Here is a 17,714-nt window from a genome sequence, read left to right as displayed (position 1 = left end):
TCTGTTCTTGTCTACATGGCCATCTCTGAGTGTCTGCTGAACTATGTTGTGCATCTAAATGTTATGTTGAATAATCATAGTGACCGTGGTACTTTAACATTGAGTGTGGATGGAGGAGGGGTAGTGGTCGAGGGGGGTATTTGTAGAGAGGTAATACCTAACGATGCCGGAAATAAGATCCGGTGGACCCAGTGAAACATTGAAAAAATGATCTCCATAACATTTCCTAATCATACCAACATCAAACAGTTAATTTGGGAAAGAGCCCAGAGGATATTGAATGCTGGATAACACACTTAACCCACTCACTGTTTAAAGGAGCCCTGTGCCCTGCGGCTGAGCTGGAAGAAGGGGGGAACTGTAACCTTTGATGCTAACATAAGAGACCAGAAACGCATGATGCGACGAGCCCTTAGATCTATAAGAGTGCAAAAAACTGCCTAAATAGATAAGGGATAGTTAAATCATGAGACGGCAGAGAGAAAACAAAAATATCGAAGGTGGTTAAGAGGGTATCGCCTAACATTAAAAAGAAATCAATGGCAGAAGTTTGCTGAAGCACTAGGAACAGTCGCAGAATTTGCCATATACTAGCCCAGGTGGGGGGAGATCAGAAGCTGAGGGTCCTGAACCCTATTTCGGGGATAAACGGGTAGAATTAATTTCCAATAAATTCTACAAAGAGAATGTGATTACCACTATTAGCTTGGTGGGTGTAAGGACATGGCCCCTCCCCCTCAGTTATAGGATCATAAAACAGATCATTATGAACCTAAAAACGTCCAATGCCCCTGGCCCAAATGGCTTAACTAATGCAGTATTGAAAAGAGATCCCCATAACAGGGCACAGATACTGCTTACTCTCTACTGCAGAATATGTAGAACTTGTCAGATACCGTCCTCCTGGAAGAAATCTGTGCTAATTCTAGTGTACAAAAAGGGGGAGCAGACAAAAGCAGCTAATTATCGACAACTCTCAATGCTGGATGTAACTAGCAACATTTTTAATACATTGGTACTCAAAGAAATAGAAAACTGGGTCATGGAAAAGCATATCCTTAATTATGCACAAACAGGATTTAGACCAGGGGCAAGTATCCATAATATCAGGGTCCTTGACCAATTAATAGATAACACCACGAGTAGAAAGGAAGCTACACTGTACATCGCCTTTGTAGATTTCCGCAGTGCCTTCGACCTGGTGGGGCGGGACATCCTGTGGATTAAACTAAAGGCTATGGACTGCCCAAAGTGAATCTTAAACATACTAATAGCCTTGCACAGTAACACCGCCACCAGGGTCCGACTTAATGACCAAGGCGATGTAACTGACGCAATTTACATCAATATGGGTGTACAGCAGGGCTGTGTTACTGCGCTCATGCTTTACAACTTATATAGAGCGGACTTGCTGACCCGCATGTCATTAAAGTCAAACTGCCCCCCAAAGTTGGGTAATACGCCTATAACAGGAATGCTTTATGCCGTTGACTTGATCCCCTTTGATCGTACGATGTCTGGCATAAAGAACATGTTAAATGAACTATTAGTCTATTCAACACAGCTAGATCTAGTAATCAATTTGGATAAAACGAAAATAATGACAATTGCACGTAAGGGACCCAGTCAAACTGGGATTGACATCAAAGTTGGAAAATTGCAGTGGTAGAGCAATATCCCTACTTGGGATTGGACTTTAAGGCACCTACAGACTATGAAGCCATCAAAAGACATAAGATACGGAGAGCAAAATTGCTCACCCTCCAGGCCTGTAAATTTGCAAAGGATTCTGCAGGATTCAGCATGGCATGACTTAATACCCTGGAAGGCCATTATTGGCGTATGGTGTTTGGCCTGGGACCCTCTTGTTCGATCCAATATCTACGCTTGGAATTGGGCCTTATCTCACAGAGGGATGGCACTCTGTCTGCGGGGCGCCTTCTATCTGAAATCTCGGACAGAGCCCAGTTGCAAACTTTTGAGACTGGTGGGCAAGAACTATGATATAGAAAAACATCTGCGAAGCCGCACTTATAAAGAGCTGAATTAATCACTATTCACTATTCATTTGCCTTATATCCACCAAAAAAAAGCTTTTGAGGAAAAACAGAACAAGTGGGACTGGTGTGCGAACTCAGACCACTTGTCCAAGTTGAAGGGATATGAGGTAGTCTTGCATGTTATACATAGATATCTAAAACCACAGGCCTATTTACTCCTTTGTCCGGCTCCTGGAGTAAGATATTTCCTACTGAGATTGAGAAGTAATCAGTTACCAGTACTTACCATCATAGGCCCTCGATTGAATATCCCACGGGAGGCCAGGCTCTGCCGTATCTGCCAGGGGGTAGGAGTACTTGAAACTACTAGACATGTACTATCACTCTGCCCCAAATTGGGCCCTTCATATATGAATGTATATGAAAAATGGGTCCATAATTATGAGGCGATAAAGGAGGAAGAATTCTGGTATGTTTGCCTGAATACTGACTCCCTTGGCCTTCAGCTAGCGCTATTTAGGGTATGGTCACAAATCATGCCCCTACTCCAGGTATAATATCGATATTGCATCTTCTTCTCCATCCTATCTCCTCCTCCCCTGACCTCAACCCCTCCCATCCCCCCTCACCCCACCCCTCCCCCGTTCCTTCCTCCTTTCTTCCCATGGGTACTTTCCCCCCTGGACCCACTCCCTGCCCCTACCCATCTATTTAATTTAATTCTAATTTTGACTCGAAAAAATTAAGAAAGTAGATACCATATTAGATGGGGCACGGGTATGAACCAGTAGACTAATTCTCTTATTCTCAATTAATTATTACATCTATGAGAACATAAATTGTGCCACTTAAAACCTGCAATTACCAAGTCAATATATGCCAAGATCATATGGAGTTTTAGAGCTTATATATACTTATGTACTGTATTATTCTCTGTATTTTCTGTATATCTTATATTTTTATATTTCTATTTTGTTCATATATATATATATATTTATGCTTTATGTGTTTGAGAATTGTATGTGTTGTGTAAAATCCTATTTTTGGCTTGTATCACAATAAAGTATTTATTATTAAATGTGCCCTCATCAACGCACGCTTCCTCTCAGCTCCTGCATCTGAGATTCACGACCTTATAACCGACAATAACATTGACCTACTTGCCATCACAGAAACCTGGCTACATGAAGCGTCCGGTCCCGCTGTCACACTTGCACTACCACCAGGCTTCCCCATCCTCAGACAAGATAGACTAGCAAGAGTGGGAGACGGAGTAGCCCTCATCTACAAAGAGAGCCTCCATCTTCGACTTGTCAGTCACCCCTGGACCAGCAACTCTGACCTTCTATCTGCTAAACTCACACTGTCTCCAACAGCTCCATCAACATTCATGTACTATACCGCCCCCCAGGCCTCCCCTTAGACTTTCAGGAACAGCTCATCCACATACTCAGTAATAACATCAAAATATCCACCAAGACCCTCCTATTAAGAGACCTCAATTTAGGATTCAATGACACGAAAGACAAACCTGCTGATACCCGCACCAAGGAATTTACAGACTTAGGATTCACTTAAAAAGTATTAAATCCCACACACTCCAAAGGCCACATCCTAGATTGGATCGCTGACCATAACTGCCTCTCTACTATCACCTCTAATACCACCATGCCATGGACCGATCACAACTGCATTGAATTTGGTATACCCATCTCCAATAGCCAAACATCTCTCACCCCTGCTACCACAGCTCAAGTGAGAAGCTCCAAGAAGCTCAACGAGGATAACCTGCGCCCTTACCTTAATATCACTGAACTAGCACCCCCTTTCACCAACGATCCTAACACCCTAGCAAACATCTACAAGGATATTCTCACTAAAGCCATTAATGAAATAGCACCACTCGAATGTAAAAAAGAAAAGAAATCACTACACACCAACTCCTGGTTCACTGAAGACCTTCAGTCATTGCGCTCTTGCAAAAGAGTAGCATTAAAAAACTGGCAAACCAACCCAAGTGACAGTACCAAAAACGATTTCAACTTAATCTCACACCAATACAAAGCAGCCATTACCATAGCCAAAGCTAATGCTTTTAACACACGCATCTCCAATGCTAAATCGCACACAAAATAAATGTTCTCTATTTTCAAGGAGCTCATCTCACCACCAAATACACCGGATGAAATAGCCAAAGATGAAGCATGGTGAGCTAGCATTCAATCTGCCATGTTACACAACATTGACCTCCTCCAAGAAAATTCAGGACCATTGCAAAGCCCTACCACCGCAGACGGGGACTAAGCCTACCAACTCAACTCCTGCCTCAACCAACTCTACCAAACCTGGCTTCTCCTTCAGGGACATCACTGAATTAGAAGTTATAAACCTACTCAAAAACCTCAAACCCTCTCCACGCAAAGGGGACATATGCCCACCCAAGCTCATCAAGGACTGTGGAGACCGATTCGAAACGATCTTCACGGCTTCCATCAATGCTTCCTTCAGCACAGGCATTATCCCGGCTAGCCTCAAAGAGGCTTGGGTCCGCCCACTCCTAAAAAACCGACTCTCGACCCTCTACAACCAAATAACTTCAGACCTATAACTACTGTGCCTTTCCTCCTTAAGTTACTGGACAAAGCCGCACATAGCCAAATCCAACATTTTCTGGAAACCCACTCCATCCTAGTGACTAAGCAATCTGGTTTCCTGGAAAGGACACAACACTGAAACAGCCCTGGTGGATCTGAAGAACCAGATCACCCAAATCATGGACAAAGGCAAGCCAGCCTTTCTGCTGCTCTTAGATCTCTCAGCCGCTTTCGATCTGGTTGACCACAAGACTCTCACATCACACCTTACACATTCAGCTAACTTTTCCAAAGAAGCAGCTCTCTGGGTCACCTCCTTCCTCGAAGGAAGAGCCATGAAAGTTTTCTCAGATATAGCAAACGCTACACCCACCACAATCCACTGCAGAGTCCCACAGGGATCTTGCACAGCACCGACATTATACAACTTGTTCACGAAGCCTCTCTTCGACAAGCTTGACTCACTTGGTATAGCGTATACGAATTACGCTGACGATACACAGGTACTCCTACTTCTCACCGGCTCATACCACGAAGACGCCGAGGCGCTTCATACGATCTATTCCACCATCCAGGCCTGGATGGCGGTCAATGGACTCTGCCTCAATGGGGACAAGACAGAAATCATGATATTAGGTCAAAAGAACATCCTAGTAAAACTTGATAAACTGTACGCCAACTTTACCATTGACAACTCCATTATCCCTGTGTCTACAGCCGTTAAGACACTGGGAGTCTACTTAGACTCCTCACTATCCATGACCAGACAGGTTAGTGCTATCACTTCCTCCTCTGCGCATACCACCAAACTCAAACGCCATAAAACCATACCTATCCAAACCCAATTGTCTATCAATAGCTAGAGGAACCATTGGAGCCAAACTAGACTATTGCAATGCCCTTCTGGCAGGCACATCCGCAAAAAATTAAACAGGCAACAAAGCATGCAGAACAATGCTCTTCGTGCCGCAGTAAGCATCTCAAGAAGGGAGCATATCTCCCACCGCAGACAATCAGCTAAATGGGTCCCGGTTAAAGAGCGTATCACATTCAAAATCCTCACCCTCACACATAAATGCCTCACTCTCTCTGCACCATCATACCTATATGAGACTATCTCCAAATCCTCCTACACACGTCCCCCACCAGGACACAATACACCAACCAACTCCACATCCCACAAATCAATAGAGCTAAATCCGGTGGCCTAGGCTTCCTATATATTGCTGCCAAATCCTGGAATGCACTACCCACAGATATCAGCAGAAAACTCACTCCCTGCATTTCAAAGAAAACTCAAAACCTCACTCTTTGCCATGTAAAATGTAACTATCTTCTAACTATCACTGTAAATTCTATGTACAGTATCACTTGCCTATAACCTTATGTATGCTAAATTGTATGTAACTAAGCTATGTCTGAAACAAGCGCCACAATTCCCTAGGGCTGCTGCACGCTTTACAAATACAAATAAATAAATAAATAAATGAATAAACAAACACAAGAGGGTGAAAACCAAAAGCTCTGCAGCACCAAAAGAACAATCCCACTCCAAGGCGACTACACTCAAATGCACTTTGTGCATTCATTTTGCTCACTGCGCTGGCTCTTGTAGTCGATTGATTACCTTGATTACCTCCAGCTGGACGTACATCAGCTGAACACGTAGAGGGCAAAAACCAAAAGCTCTGTAGCAACTAAAGAACAATGTCACTCCAAAGTGAATGCACTTAACTGCGCACTTCGTGATTTGCTATTTAAATCTAGTTACATTGTCTAAACTCATTTTGCATTATAGAGGTCTCCTATTTAGAATCCAAATAGTTTACTATGTTTGAAATCTGCAGGATATGCTGGAATATTCTTGTGGTTAGATCAATATGCTTAGCTATCTTCCACTTGATATAAAGTATGCTTACATGTATGCTTCTGTGTGGACATTCATTTATTCAAAGTAATACTGTTAGCCTGTATAGTTGTCTACCCAACTCTGCTCCTGTTAGCTAGTTTTCACCACTTGACTACATTTACCACAACTAGCCAAAGAAGTTAAATGATAGCCTGGCAGCCTATGTTTGGACTGCAAGTTCGGCTCCTAAGCATAGGATCAGGGGATTGCTACTAAGAGAGGGAAGCATGTTCACGGGGCATAACGCATGCAGTGACCTCTCACCATTTAAGGAATTACAGGAGGAGCGAGATCCATAGGCTGGGGTTGGACAGCCTCGTGCAGCTTCTCTGATACTTTTTTAGAGTTTCAGGGACAGACAGCAGGATATAATCGGACAATGTTGCTGTCTAGGCTACTTGGGGATCAGGTTTGCATAGATGTTGAAGGCGCATGCCAGTGCAGCACCCTGTGAGTGATGTATATGGACGGACGACATCAAACGCCAATAAAGAGAGAATTTGCATAGATTCAGGGTAGCCAACCTATAACAATCAATATATGAACAGCTCTGAAGCACAGTCTTCACTCACCTGTGATGATGTACTAAAGCTTCTGTCTGTTTTGATAGACGTGGCCGGGCGAACGATCTGCATTTGCCTCATGGCCGGTCTTTGATACTCCGCACTTGCAGTTACCATACTGTAGGCAGGCGGGACCAGCACCGACTGTCTCTGCAGCAGCTGCAGAATGGCCTGAATGTCAGCAGTCATTTGGGATTCTAGCCTGCAATAAAAACATGCACTGGTCCATAATTTTGTTAAGTCATCACATGCAGCCGCGGGACAATGTTTAGACATATGTAAAGCCAGTGCCTTATGTAAGATTTGCTTTATGGCACATGGCCACACTTCATGTTTATTTGCACACAATGTCGATGGTTATACAGCGGTAAACTAATGGTAAGGAACTATTTACTGTAGTAATACAGGCCAAAACTGAAAGCTGATGGCCAGAGGGTGTTGAATGAATCATAACCTCTGGCATTGCTCTGGGCAGAGCAGTCCCCCAGACTGTCGTTTTTCAGCCTGCTTTGTCTTTACAGAAGGGGAACAACCATATGCATATGCAAATCACGCTTGGCAGTGAAGCCCAAACCTCCAGGCAACATGCGTTGTGCAGGAGGCCACAGGCAACCCCAGACATTTTCTATGTTGATGGTCTGGAGAGTTTCCCTGAGCGACATCAGAGATTAGATGTATTACAATTCTTTCAGCCCTCATTCTTCAGTGTTGCCATAGCACATGGTCCTGACACATTACATGTGACTTCTTGAGACAAAGAAAGACAGCGCTCAAATATTTTCAATAATCACAGACAGATATGAGTTTATTGAACCTTTTGGAGAGGTCATACATTTGAATTCGCTTTATTCAATGTTCTGAACCTTCACTTAAAACATGACACTTCCTCCAAAAAATGCACATTGCTGACCTTCTGATCACGCCTTACCACTGCTGTGAAAATCCTTGACTACTGACTGCAGTGGAAATGCAGCCGATCATTATACTTGTTTGCTACTGTATATCCCAATTAACACAATTGTAACTATACCATTTGTTTTCAGAAATAGAAAGAAACAGAGAGAAAGGAAAAGAGAGAGGAGAGAAAAAAAGAAAGATACAAACGTAGTACATTTCCTATATTCAAGTGCATTATTGATACGTTATACTGAAGCTCCGAATTCATCTCGACTAGAGAAGCCCTGCAAGAACGACTTCTGCCCTTGAGTTGGTGGGGCCAATTAACTCCAAAGTAAGCCACCTGGACATCCTCTCGGAGCTGGTTGAAATTCCACTGTAGTTGCTGCCGCAACCGAATAGCCAGGGAGAGGAGCACCAGATTGTGTGTGTTGCTTTTAAGTTGGCGATGAGCTCCAAGAAGATCCTCTGGACTCCCAGGAAGCAGGACTGACTGAGCCTGAGCCACCTCAACAGAGTGCTGGACCCCAGATACAAGGAAAGCCCATCTCGGCGGCCAAGAGTCTGCAGTGTTGCGATTTGCTTAGACGTGAGGAGCTGAAATCGCGAAGTGCCATTGAATAGAAGTTGGTCCTTTTCTGTCACTAACCATCCCGTTGCAGTGCAGGCGTCCTCCAGATGTCCTCCCTCTTGTCCCCATAACTGAGGCCCAGGAACACAGGATCTGCAGAGCTGCACAGGAACAGAAGCCAGCCAAAGCCCTTTTCTTCTAACCAAAGGTACTGTAAAGTCTAAGAGAACTTACTTCTTGTTGTGTAACCTCACTTGTTCTCAGTTGAGACTTGTCTTGGTTGCTTCTGTAGAGTTGCTATCAGATTATTTACCTCACAAGCCTAATCAGTTTGTGGCCGTGCTTTGATTTCTTCTTTTCTACAAAGACTTATAAAACATTGTGCGAGACTTTTTACCTTCCTGCAACAAGTGCTTCAGCTCATCTAGACTTTTGTCCAATTGACTTTGGCCTAGCCTGGCTCCCTGAATGACTCTTCTTCCCTATGACATTGTGTTTAGTCTTCCTTCCAGGAAGGGGTTAACTTACTTTGCATTGGGGGTTACCAAAAGTACTTACCCGTTTCAGAATATTTGTGAGATCTCTTGTTTTGTTCTAATAACCTTTTTCTTTGACATACTCTTAAGTCTGGTTCTAAATGTCCACAGTGTGCTAGTTACTAAAGTCACCTGAGGGTGTAGGAAGTGTCTGTGTGTCATCCCAAAAGGGTACTTACTGATTTGGAAATATTAAGAGTGTGTATTTTGGAGTGTATTTATGTGCTACTATTATATTGCCCCTTCTGAAGAAGGCTTACTCTAACTGACTGTTAAATACATTAATACTTGTTTAATCAAGAAACCTTGTGTGTAAGAGTATATTTGAATACTTGTCACTGTGAATCTCTGTGTAACTCCCCTACAGCTCACATTGACACCTCTTGAGATAAGCCTGGCAGCTCAACATGCTACCAACCTGCATAGTACAGACTTATACCAAAGGTTGGGTTCCTATTGCCAGGTGTGGAGTATTTTAATCCACGCCAATGTGCCACACTGCACCCCTTTGCCAATGGGGTAAGACAACTGCCAAAAATGGCGGCAATAACCCCAGTGCGCACTAAATCTGTAAAAGTGCACAGAGTTCATAAACCACCAAAAGATCTGCACACCTTGCCCCACAAACAGGCAAAGTGGTGTAAAAACAGGAATCACTGCTGTCACCTGTCATCTGTCACCTGAATTAAGGCCACAGAAGGGCCTAATCCGAAAATACCTTTAAAAATTCAGTCATTTTCCCAGAGAATTATGGAAAGGAAAGTGTGCTGAAATCATGGATTCTCCAGGCAGTCAGAGGAATCCAGGTCTCCCTGCCTGGCAGCTGCTTAAGGAAATTAGCAGTCAAACCCATTTAAAGGTGTTTAGTTTTCTGGAAAAAATTGCAAAATCCACTATTTCAAGCATATTTTGTGAAGGGTTAATTCTTTTAAAATGTTTAAATCTTTTATAAACTGTGCTTATATTTTATATGGGAAATGAAAAGACTTTAATGTCAAAGAGCCCAGTCTGTGACCAATCCACTATTTAATTCTGATCTGACAGCCTGGCCTGGGAAACCTGATATCTCCGCTTGACACTTCCTTGAGAACAGGAAGGCTAATGGCTGTTAATGGTTCCCGCATAATCCCAACAAGCCAACAATGGGGCCGCTTTAGACATTCGTCTGCTGGCTGATCAAAAGGACAGGCTGAGCATTGACCTCTGCAAGGAGGGACAGGATGTGGAGGAGGTTTCTTAGTGAACTTCAAAGGACTGGACAGCTGCTGCCTGAAAAGGGGAGGTTACACAGGAGGACGTTGGTGTGAAATCCTTATTTTTGATTAAAGTTTAAAACTCTTTAACTGAGCAGCCTAAAGAGGGGTTAATCTGAAACTTGATAGACATTAAACTAATTGGAGCCTCGTGATTTGAAGACATTGAGGAAACTCGTACCATTTAAGGGACCAAAGTTATGAAAAATGTCTGATTGTGGCAAAACTATTAATGTTGCAAACTTACAATTGTATGTACACAATCCACTGATAAGCGCCCAGAGATGTATCAAATTAGAAATGATTAATCCAAAGTGTTATGGGTAAAATTGATAAAAATCCATAGAATGACCAATACAGCTCTCACAAAGATGGGAAGTGAATGTAAATGTAGACAATCGAATATAAAATATATGTGTCCAATTGTATGAGGGTACATAATGGTAGAAATGTACATTTGTGCAAAAACATGTTTTGGAAAAAATCCAGGTGGGAGTTCCTAAATCCTGTCACAAGATGACAGCCCTGTTCAGACTGCCAACAAAAACAAAGCACATGCCTGTAGCCACTCATAACCATGGGGGTGTGTTTTGAAGTTCTGCCCATGCCATAAACATTGTAATGGATAAATATTGGGGTTTTCACTACACCTACACACACACACACACACACCCCTTCCAGAAGACTGCTTCCAGAACCCATCCAGATGTCCTCGCAGCACCTTATTGCAGAAGTTTCATCTTGTAGCTGACTCCAGAATCCGTGAAAGATCCAGACTCTAGCATTGCAAAATTATTGCTAGCCTAACCCAATTGCAAACATCCCAAACTTGAAGGCATTTAACTCTGATTCAGCTTGGCTTGTTACCCTTAAGGCTTGCCCGCTGAAAACTTGCATCCTGCTAACTATCGTGTCCAGTAACCAGAAGGGGTCCATCCAAATCCAGTCTGATGTGCAGTCCAAATTGACCAGAACCGCCCTGCTGATCCTATGCCGCTAGAGGTGCCCTGCTGCTGGTAGACCAGATCCAATTCATTGACCAGAGCTGACGGTCCAATTGAATAACTTCTTCTGTAAGTATTAATAGGAAGAACAGTGACCATAATATATTTGCATTGTATTATCCCCATCTCAAACCCATCCCATCTTTCATTCAGAACTCTAGTATTGGTAGAATCCTTCTTGCGCTTATTGTCTCACCTATGTTCCAAAACCATAACTCCGTAGTGATTCTGAATAACTAACGTAAATCCCAGGAAGAAGTAGAGTATTTGAATGTTAATGTTAAAGGATATTTGTACTGCACACTATTACCACTGGAGTGGTCCCCTGGCGCTCTGGCAGCACTGAAAAAGGGAGGGGGGTGAGTTAGTGGGAATGAGCTGGACAAGTGCAAAAAAGCAGTGATGTGCTGTTGGCAGCCTCAGCCCGGTGGGTCCGTTGGGTAAGCTCAGGGTGTTTTACGGTCGGTAGTCATCGTGTGCTGTTGTGCAAGTCTATGTGTGGTTTATTTTGTTGTTGCAGTGTAGAGAAGTTTGTGCGGTTTGCTGCGTTTAAGGCTTGTGGTTGTGATTGGTTAGAGTTTGTGAGGTGTATGCAGAGGGATCAAATTGTTAGTGGATTGGTTAGTTGGCATCATTCACTATTCCATCCAAGTGTGGTGCAAGCAAACATTCACAGTTTTATCTAAATGTGACAAAAGAATTTGCACTGCAGCCTGGACGCCCCAATGAACTCCAGCGAGTGGTCTGTTCCATGTTACAAATAACGGGGCGACACTAACCACACACTTCGTTGAAGGTTGGTTTCAGTAATTAGGCCCCCCCAGTGAATAAAGCCCTAAGTTTTCTACCCCGGCAAGCATTGGCGACTGCACGTAACCTTTAGGTTGTGGCCCTCTCAAGAAGTTAATGAGCTCCTCCCTGAATAGTATTAATACCACTCTTCTGGGAATAGTTTTAATACCACCTCTTTCTAGCCTCCTTCCCTCGGCTGTAGTTCAATATTAACAGTATGGTGAACCCAGATAATAGTGGAGAATAGCTCAGTTTAATGGGAAACATGCTGTTTGCACGGCACTGCTCTTGGTAAACACTATTCCCAGGCCACCTGAGGGAGTAAACAATTTAGAATTAGTGAGGGGTGCATCTCTGGTTGAAAGAATGTCGGTGTGAAGGGGGAGTGGGGGAGTAATTTATTATTTTCCGCATTTTGTTTAGTGCTGCAAGCAAAACTGAACCTCCTCTGAGAGCTAGGAAGTGTGGTGGGAAGGGAGCGACCAGAGTGCACATCTTTGAAAACAAGCATTGACCATGGCATTCCTGAAGGTCCCGGGCCATGTGGTTGAGATAAGTGCTGGGAGAGTGGGGGTGCAGTGTAGGCTGCAGAGTCTGGACCAGAAGTAAGCTTTTATTGGAGAGTTTGAGTTGGTTTGTGCATGACACGTTGGGACCTGGCCAGTCAATCGGACATCATGAGCTGAACTGCTGCTGAGGCAATGCAATATGTAGAGAGAGTTTAGTATCCACAACGGGACGGGTTACTCTGATCACGTGATTGTAAGGTCCATATGTGGGATTCTCTTTTCATAGTCATAATATAGTGTAATTAAATCCATCTGTCATTTTCAAAAGCGCATTTCTGTTTTCATCTTCGCGCCTATTTTGCAAAAATGCCTCACACTAAAACCTCTATAACTCCTTCAGTTTTAAAGATAGAAACGAAATATTTCAACTCTCACTGATACCTAACATCCTTAGCTACACCTAGAGGAGCGAATCACGGGCCCGATGAAATTGACTTGCAAATCCCTTAAGTTTACACATGTCATTTCCCCATTTCAAAATGCTTTTTCCATCCTATCCTGATCTGAAGTGTGTATTGTTGTTATATTATAGCTCATGTATGTTAGGACCTGATTAGTGTTGCTCTCTTTAGAACTTGACTCCATTTAAGCATTTTTGCACCTTTTGCAGTGTTTCACAAAGTCATATTTCATCTGCCAGTGTAAAAGTGTCATTTGCCAAAACAGTTTTCCTCTCTTGTTTAGGGAGGGGAGATTGCCTATAACTCTAGAATTTGTATTTCATTCCTGAATACCTGCTGGTTACTCATATTGGTTTAGGACTGCTCATTTGTATTTAAACTAAACCTTGCAGGGGGAACATTAACCTAAACACTATCTGTGTGCAAAACAAATTGTTCTTTTTCCCTGTGTTTTCTATTTTGCCTCCTTATAAGTGAATGCAATTGCTTTGCTTATTTCTGAATTGTATTGTCACCTTTTGGGTGATTGCTGCCCCATATATATATATTATATATATAGTAACCCTATGTGTGATTTGAATATTAAATAAATAAATAAATATATATTTACCTATACAAACTAGCCTGATTCCTGGTTCAGTGTGACCTGGGGGGTATTTTGGGAAGGGTCTGATCTGAGTGGTATATCATTCAGAATATTGAACTAATAGACAAAAATAAAATAATGGTCTCATTTGCACACAACATGCTAGGCAATACTGGGGTGTGTGCCTGATTGAAATCCCTTACACAGGAGGTCAGGGTTGTTGAAGTGCACCAAAAGGGTACTGCATACAATCTTGCCTAACAAGGGCTCTCACGAGGACAAGGCCTGAAGCTCACTAAACCTGGGCACAGAGGTGAGAGCCACCAATAAAACAGTCTTTAGCATCACCAGGCGGATGTCCACAGAGGACATCAGCTCGAACGGCTTGCGTTGCAAAGCTGCAAGAACCACATTGGAGTCCCAGACCGGATGCAGCCTTTGCACCGGAGGAAAAAGCCTAGACAACCCTTTAAGGTGGGCTTTAACCATCGGGTTGGCTGCCGAAAACACATTCTCTGGGGAAATCTTGTAAGCCCCAATGGCCACCAAATATGTGCAACAAGTATCCCCCTGAAATCCAGAATGAGCTAGGTGTGCTAAAAAGGCCAGTTCGTCATCCAAAGGACAGATGACCGGGTCCAGACCCTTGTTGCGAGCCCAAAGGCAGAATCTAATCCATTTGCTCTTACACTGGGACCGAGTCGAGGGCCTGCTGAATGCTGTCCCAGTTATCTGAAAATTGAGTATGCTGAAGCCTCAGCTCATCAGGAACCAGGCCGCCAGGTCCAGCCCCACCCTGATGCATCAGGAAACACCCTTGCTGGGAATCGGAAGATGGACAGGACCCTAAGAGCACAACTGCAGCAGATTCGAAAACCAGAGTATTGAAGGCGAGTCAGGGGCAACCAGGATGAGGCTGCAACCCACAGAGGCCCAGAACTTGCAGAGGGTCCATTGGAGCAGAAGGGTTGGTGGGAACGCATAACACCTGCGACTGTGCCAACAGATCTGGAAGGCATCTCCCAGTGACCCCCCACCCTTATCTGCCCATGAAGCAAACAGGGGTCACTATGCATTCAGGGGAGATGCAAACAAATCCGGGTCTGAAAACCCCCAATGCTGGAACAGGGGCAACAAGGAGTCGTTGTGCAACTCCCACTCGTAGTTGTTGAACCCCAAGCAACTCAACTGGTCTGCTTCTGCATTGCTGTCCCCGGGAGGTGGACTACCAAAATCCAAATCCCCTCCTTCAGGACCCATTCCCAGATTGAAACTGCCTCCATGGAGAGGTGAGGCGGTATGGGTGCCACCCTGCTTGTTCAGTTAACACATTGTAGTAGAATTGTCCATCCTGACCAGAGCAGAATTGTCCTTGATGAGGGGCAAGAATGCCTTGAGGGCCAGGCCCACTGCCATGAGCTTGAGCAGATTGATATGCAAGAGGGATTCCATCTTGGACCATCCCCCATTAATCGCATAGCCCTCCAGAGTAACTCCCCAACCCGAGAGGGAGGAGTCTCCCAATGAGACATTGGTCTCCATCAGCCACTAGCGAACATCAGGCAGTCGGTGCGGTGGTACTGGGATCCTGTCCGACTGAGACACCATATCCTGATCTCAAATGGCCACTAGGTGGAAATGGAGGCGACTCATCTTGAGGCGAGCGTGCTGTACAGTGAGCATGTAGGAGGCTCTCAGTCCCACAATGTGCTGGAACCACCATGCCGAGGTTGTCAAGTTGCCCAGAAAGTGTCCAACTGCCTTACAGAGGGACATAAGCCTCTTGAGCATGGGGAACACCCGCTTAATGGTAGTGTTCCAACATAGCCCTACGAAGACCAATTCCTAAGGTGGGCAGAACTGTGATTTCCTCTGCTTGAAGGAAAATCTAAGCTGATGAAGGATATCCGCCAATATCGGACAGGAGTGCACCACCCCTTCGGGTGACCCGTCCTCACCAGCAAGTCATCGACACAACACGAGGGGCAAAGTTCCGGGTGAAGGTCAGCTCTTTGTACTGAAAATGGTATGACATAATTATGAACCACAGAAACTTCTGATACGGCTGATATATGGGTAGATGCAGGTACGCATCCTTGAGGTCCAGGGAGCACATCCTATCCCCTGCACACAGAGACGCGGCTAAGTGCGTGCCAGTGATCATCTTGAAGCGTTCCAGTGGTGAAGACAGATTTAGAAATGATAGGTCCAGGACTACACTCAGGCCAACCTGGTTGTTCTTGGGTACCGCAAAAATCCTGGCATAGTGACCAAAGCCCTGTCTATGAGAGGAAGTAGTTCTATTATCTACATCTCCAAGAGCAAAAGGACCTCCCGTAAAAGAGCCGGAGACCCAATCTGACACAGAGGAGGAGAAGATGGTAGAGGTAAAGGAAGAGGAAGACTGAAGCCCGTGTAGACTTCAGATAGGATCCATGGGTTGCCAAATAGACGCTTCCAGGTGTCCTGGAACAGGGCCAAATGGCCCCGCACAGGCAAACTGTGTTCCCTGACTTTGACGTCACTGCTTCAGAGGCGGGGCAGAGGAGGGGGAGTGGACAAACTTGTGCAAAATCCTCTGCTGCTTCCTCCTGTTGTCACTGGGCGATCTGTCAGGCCTCTGTGTGTCGCGGTTCTGGACTCCTTGAAGCCAGATAAAGCACAGGGTTTGAACTTGGCCCTGCCCTGTGAATGAGGGAATGATTTCTGACTTGGTTTTGTCAGGATGGCCAAGGACTTGGCGGTTTGAGTGGAGGTTTTCTTCTTTGTCAACTCATCATTGGTGGTCGACGAATGAAAAAGGTAATCGCCCTCAAAGGGCAGATCCAGGATCCGCTCCTGCACGTCAGATGAAAACATTATGGTGTGTATCCACACCGTCTTTCTCATCTCGACCCCAAGGCACAACTCTCTGCTGGCTGTGTCAATGTGGGAGATCTGCAGACAGTATGAAGACCTATTATGACCTTAAGACAACTAAAAAGGAATATCAAGTAGGAGACCAGGTCTACTTGTACAATTTCCAAAGGAACCAAGCCAAAGAGCGCAAATTCCTCCCAAGTTGGTGGGGTCCTTTTGAAATTGTGGACAGAATCTCACCAGTTGCCTACGGAAACCGCATCCCCAAGGGAAATTTGACAGAAGGGTAAGAGAAGTGGGTTCACATAAACCAGCTAAAAAGTTGCCATCCCAGGAATACTTTGCGGCAAATAGAGGAGCCTACCGGAAACCAAGAAGGGGACAGTCCAGAGATCTAAAAGGATTATTAAAGGTTCATTGAGTACGTACAAGGAAAAAGGGTCAAGACCAGCCTTCAACATAGGCAGGGAATATTGTAAATTGTATTCAATGCATGCATCTGCCCCACTACACCCTCGGGAAGTAGTAATGGGGAAATTTCCATAACCATGCTATGTTCTGTTTTCTAGCATTGGAACTAAGAATCATCTAATCACTAAGGAGAACTCCTCGGGGACCAGATAAAAGAACCAAGAGCCCAGAGTGTCGCTCCACACTCCCAACCGAAACAGCAAGGAGAGCGTGTCGCACCTATCTCTGATGGAAGAAGCGACTGGATTTTTCACATGGACCGAAAGAAAAATAATCCCATTGGCCCAACTCCCCCACAACCGGATGTCACGAGGGAGTCGGGGGGGGGGGGTATGTGGAATATTTTTATCCATGCCTATGCGCTACACTGCACCCCTTTGCCAATGGGGAAAGAAAAATGCCAAAAATGGAGGCAATAACCCCTGTGCGCACTAAATCTGTAAAAGTGTGCAGAGTTCATAAACCAGCAAAAGAGCTGCACACCTTGCCACGCACACAGGCAAACTGGCGTAAAAACAGGAATCACTGCTGTCACCTGGCATCTATCATCTGTCACCTGAAACAAGGCCACAGAAGGACCTAATCCGAAAATGCCCTTAAAATATCTGTCATTTTCCCAGAGAATTATGGAAAGGAAAGTGTGTTGAAATCATGGATTCTCCAGGCAGTCAGAGGAATCCAGGACTCCATACCTGGCAGCTGCTTAAGG

At 44.5% G+C, this 17,714-nt stretch overlaps 1 protein-coding gene across 4 annotated transcripts in view; it reads right to left on the bottom strand.

Moving 5' to 3' along the window:
* KCNH7 (potassium voltage-gated channel subfamily H member 7) overlaps nucleotides 1-17,714 on the bottom strand; it is a 2,172,707-nt gene that overhangs the window by 32,384 nt on the left and 2,122,609 nt on the right. For all 4 annotated transcript variants that reach the window (XM_069616318.1, XM_069616315.1, XM_069616317.1 and 1 more), the window contains one exon: nucleotides 7,076-7,268. In XM_069616318.1, the coding sequence (XP_069472419.1) occupies nucleotides 7,076-7,268 (193 nt within the window). The remainder of the gene's footprint in view (nucleotides 1-7,075; nucleotides 7,269-17,714) is intronic.

The sequence above is a fragment of the Ambystoma mexicanum genome, chromosome 9 (assembly GCF_040938575.1).
Source record: "Ambystoma mexicanum isolate Mex_15411 chromosome 9, UKY_AmexF1_1, whole genome shotgun sequence".
Taxonomy (NCBI): domain Eukaryota; kingdom Metazoa; phylum Chordata; class Amphibia; order Caudata; family Ambystomatidae; genus Ambystoma; species Ambystoma mexicanum.
The sequence above is the reverse complement of the archived record's forward strand: the minus strand, read 5'-3'. Positions and strand labels throughout refer to the sequence as shown.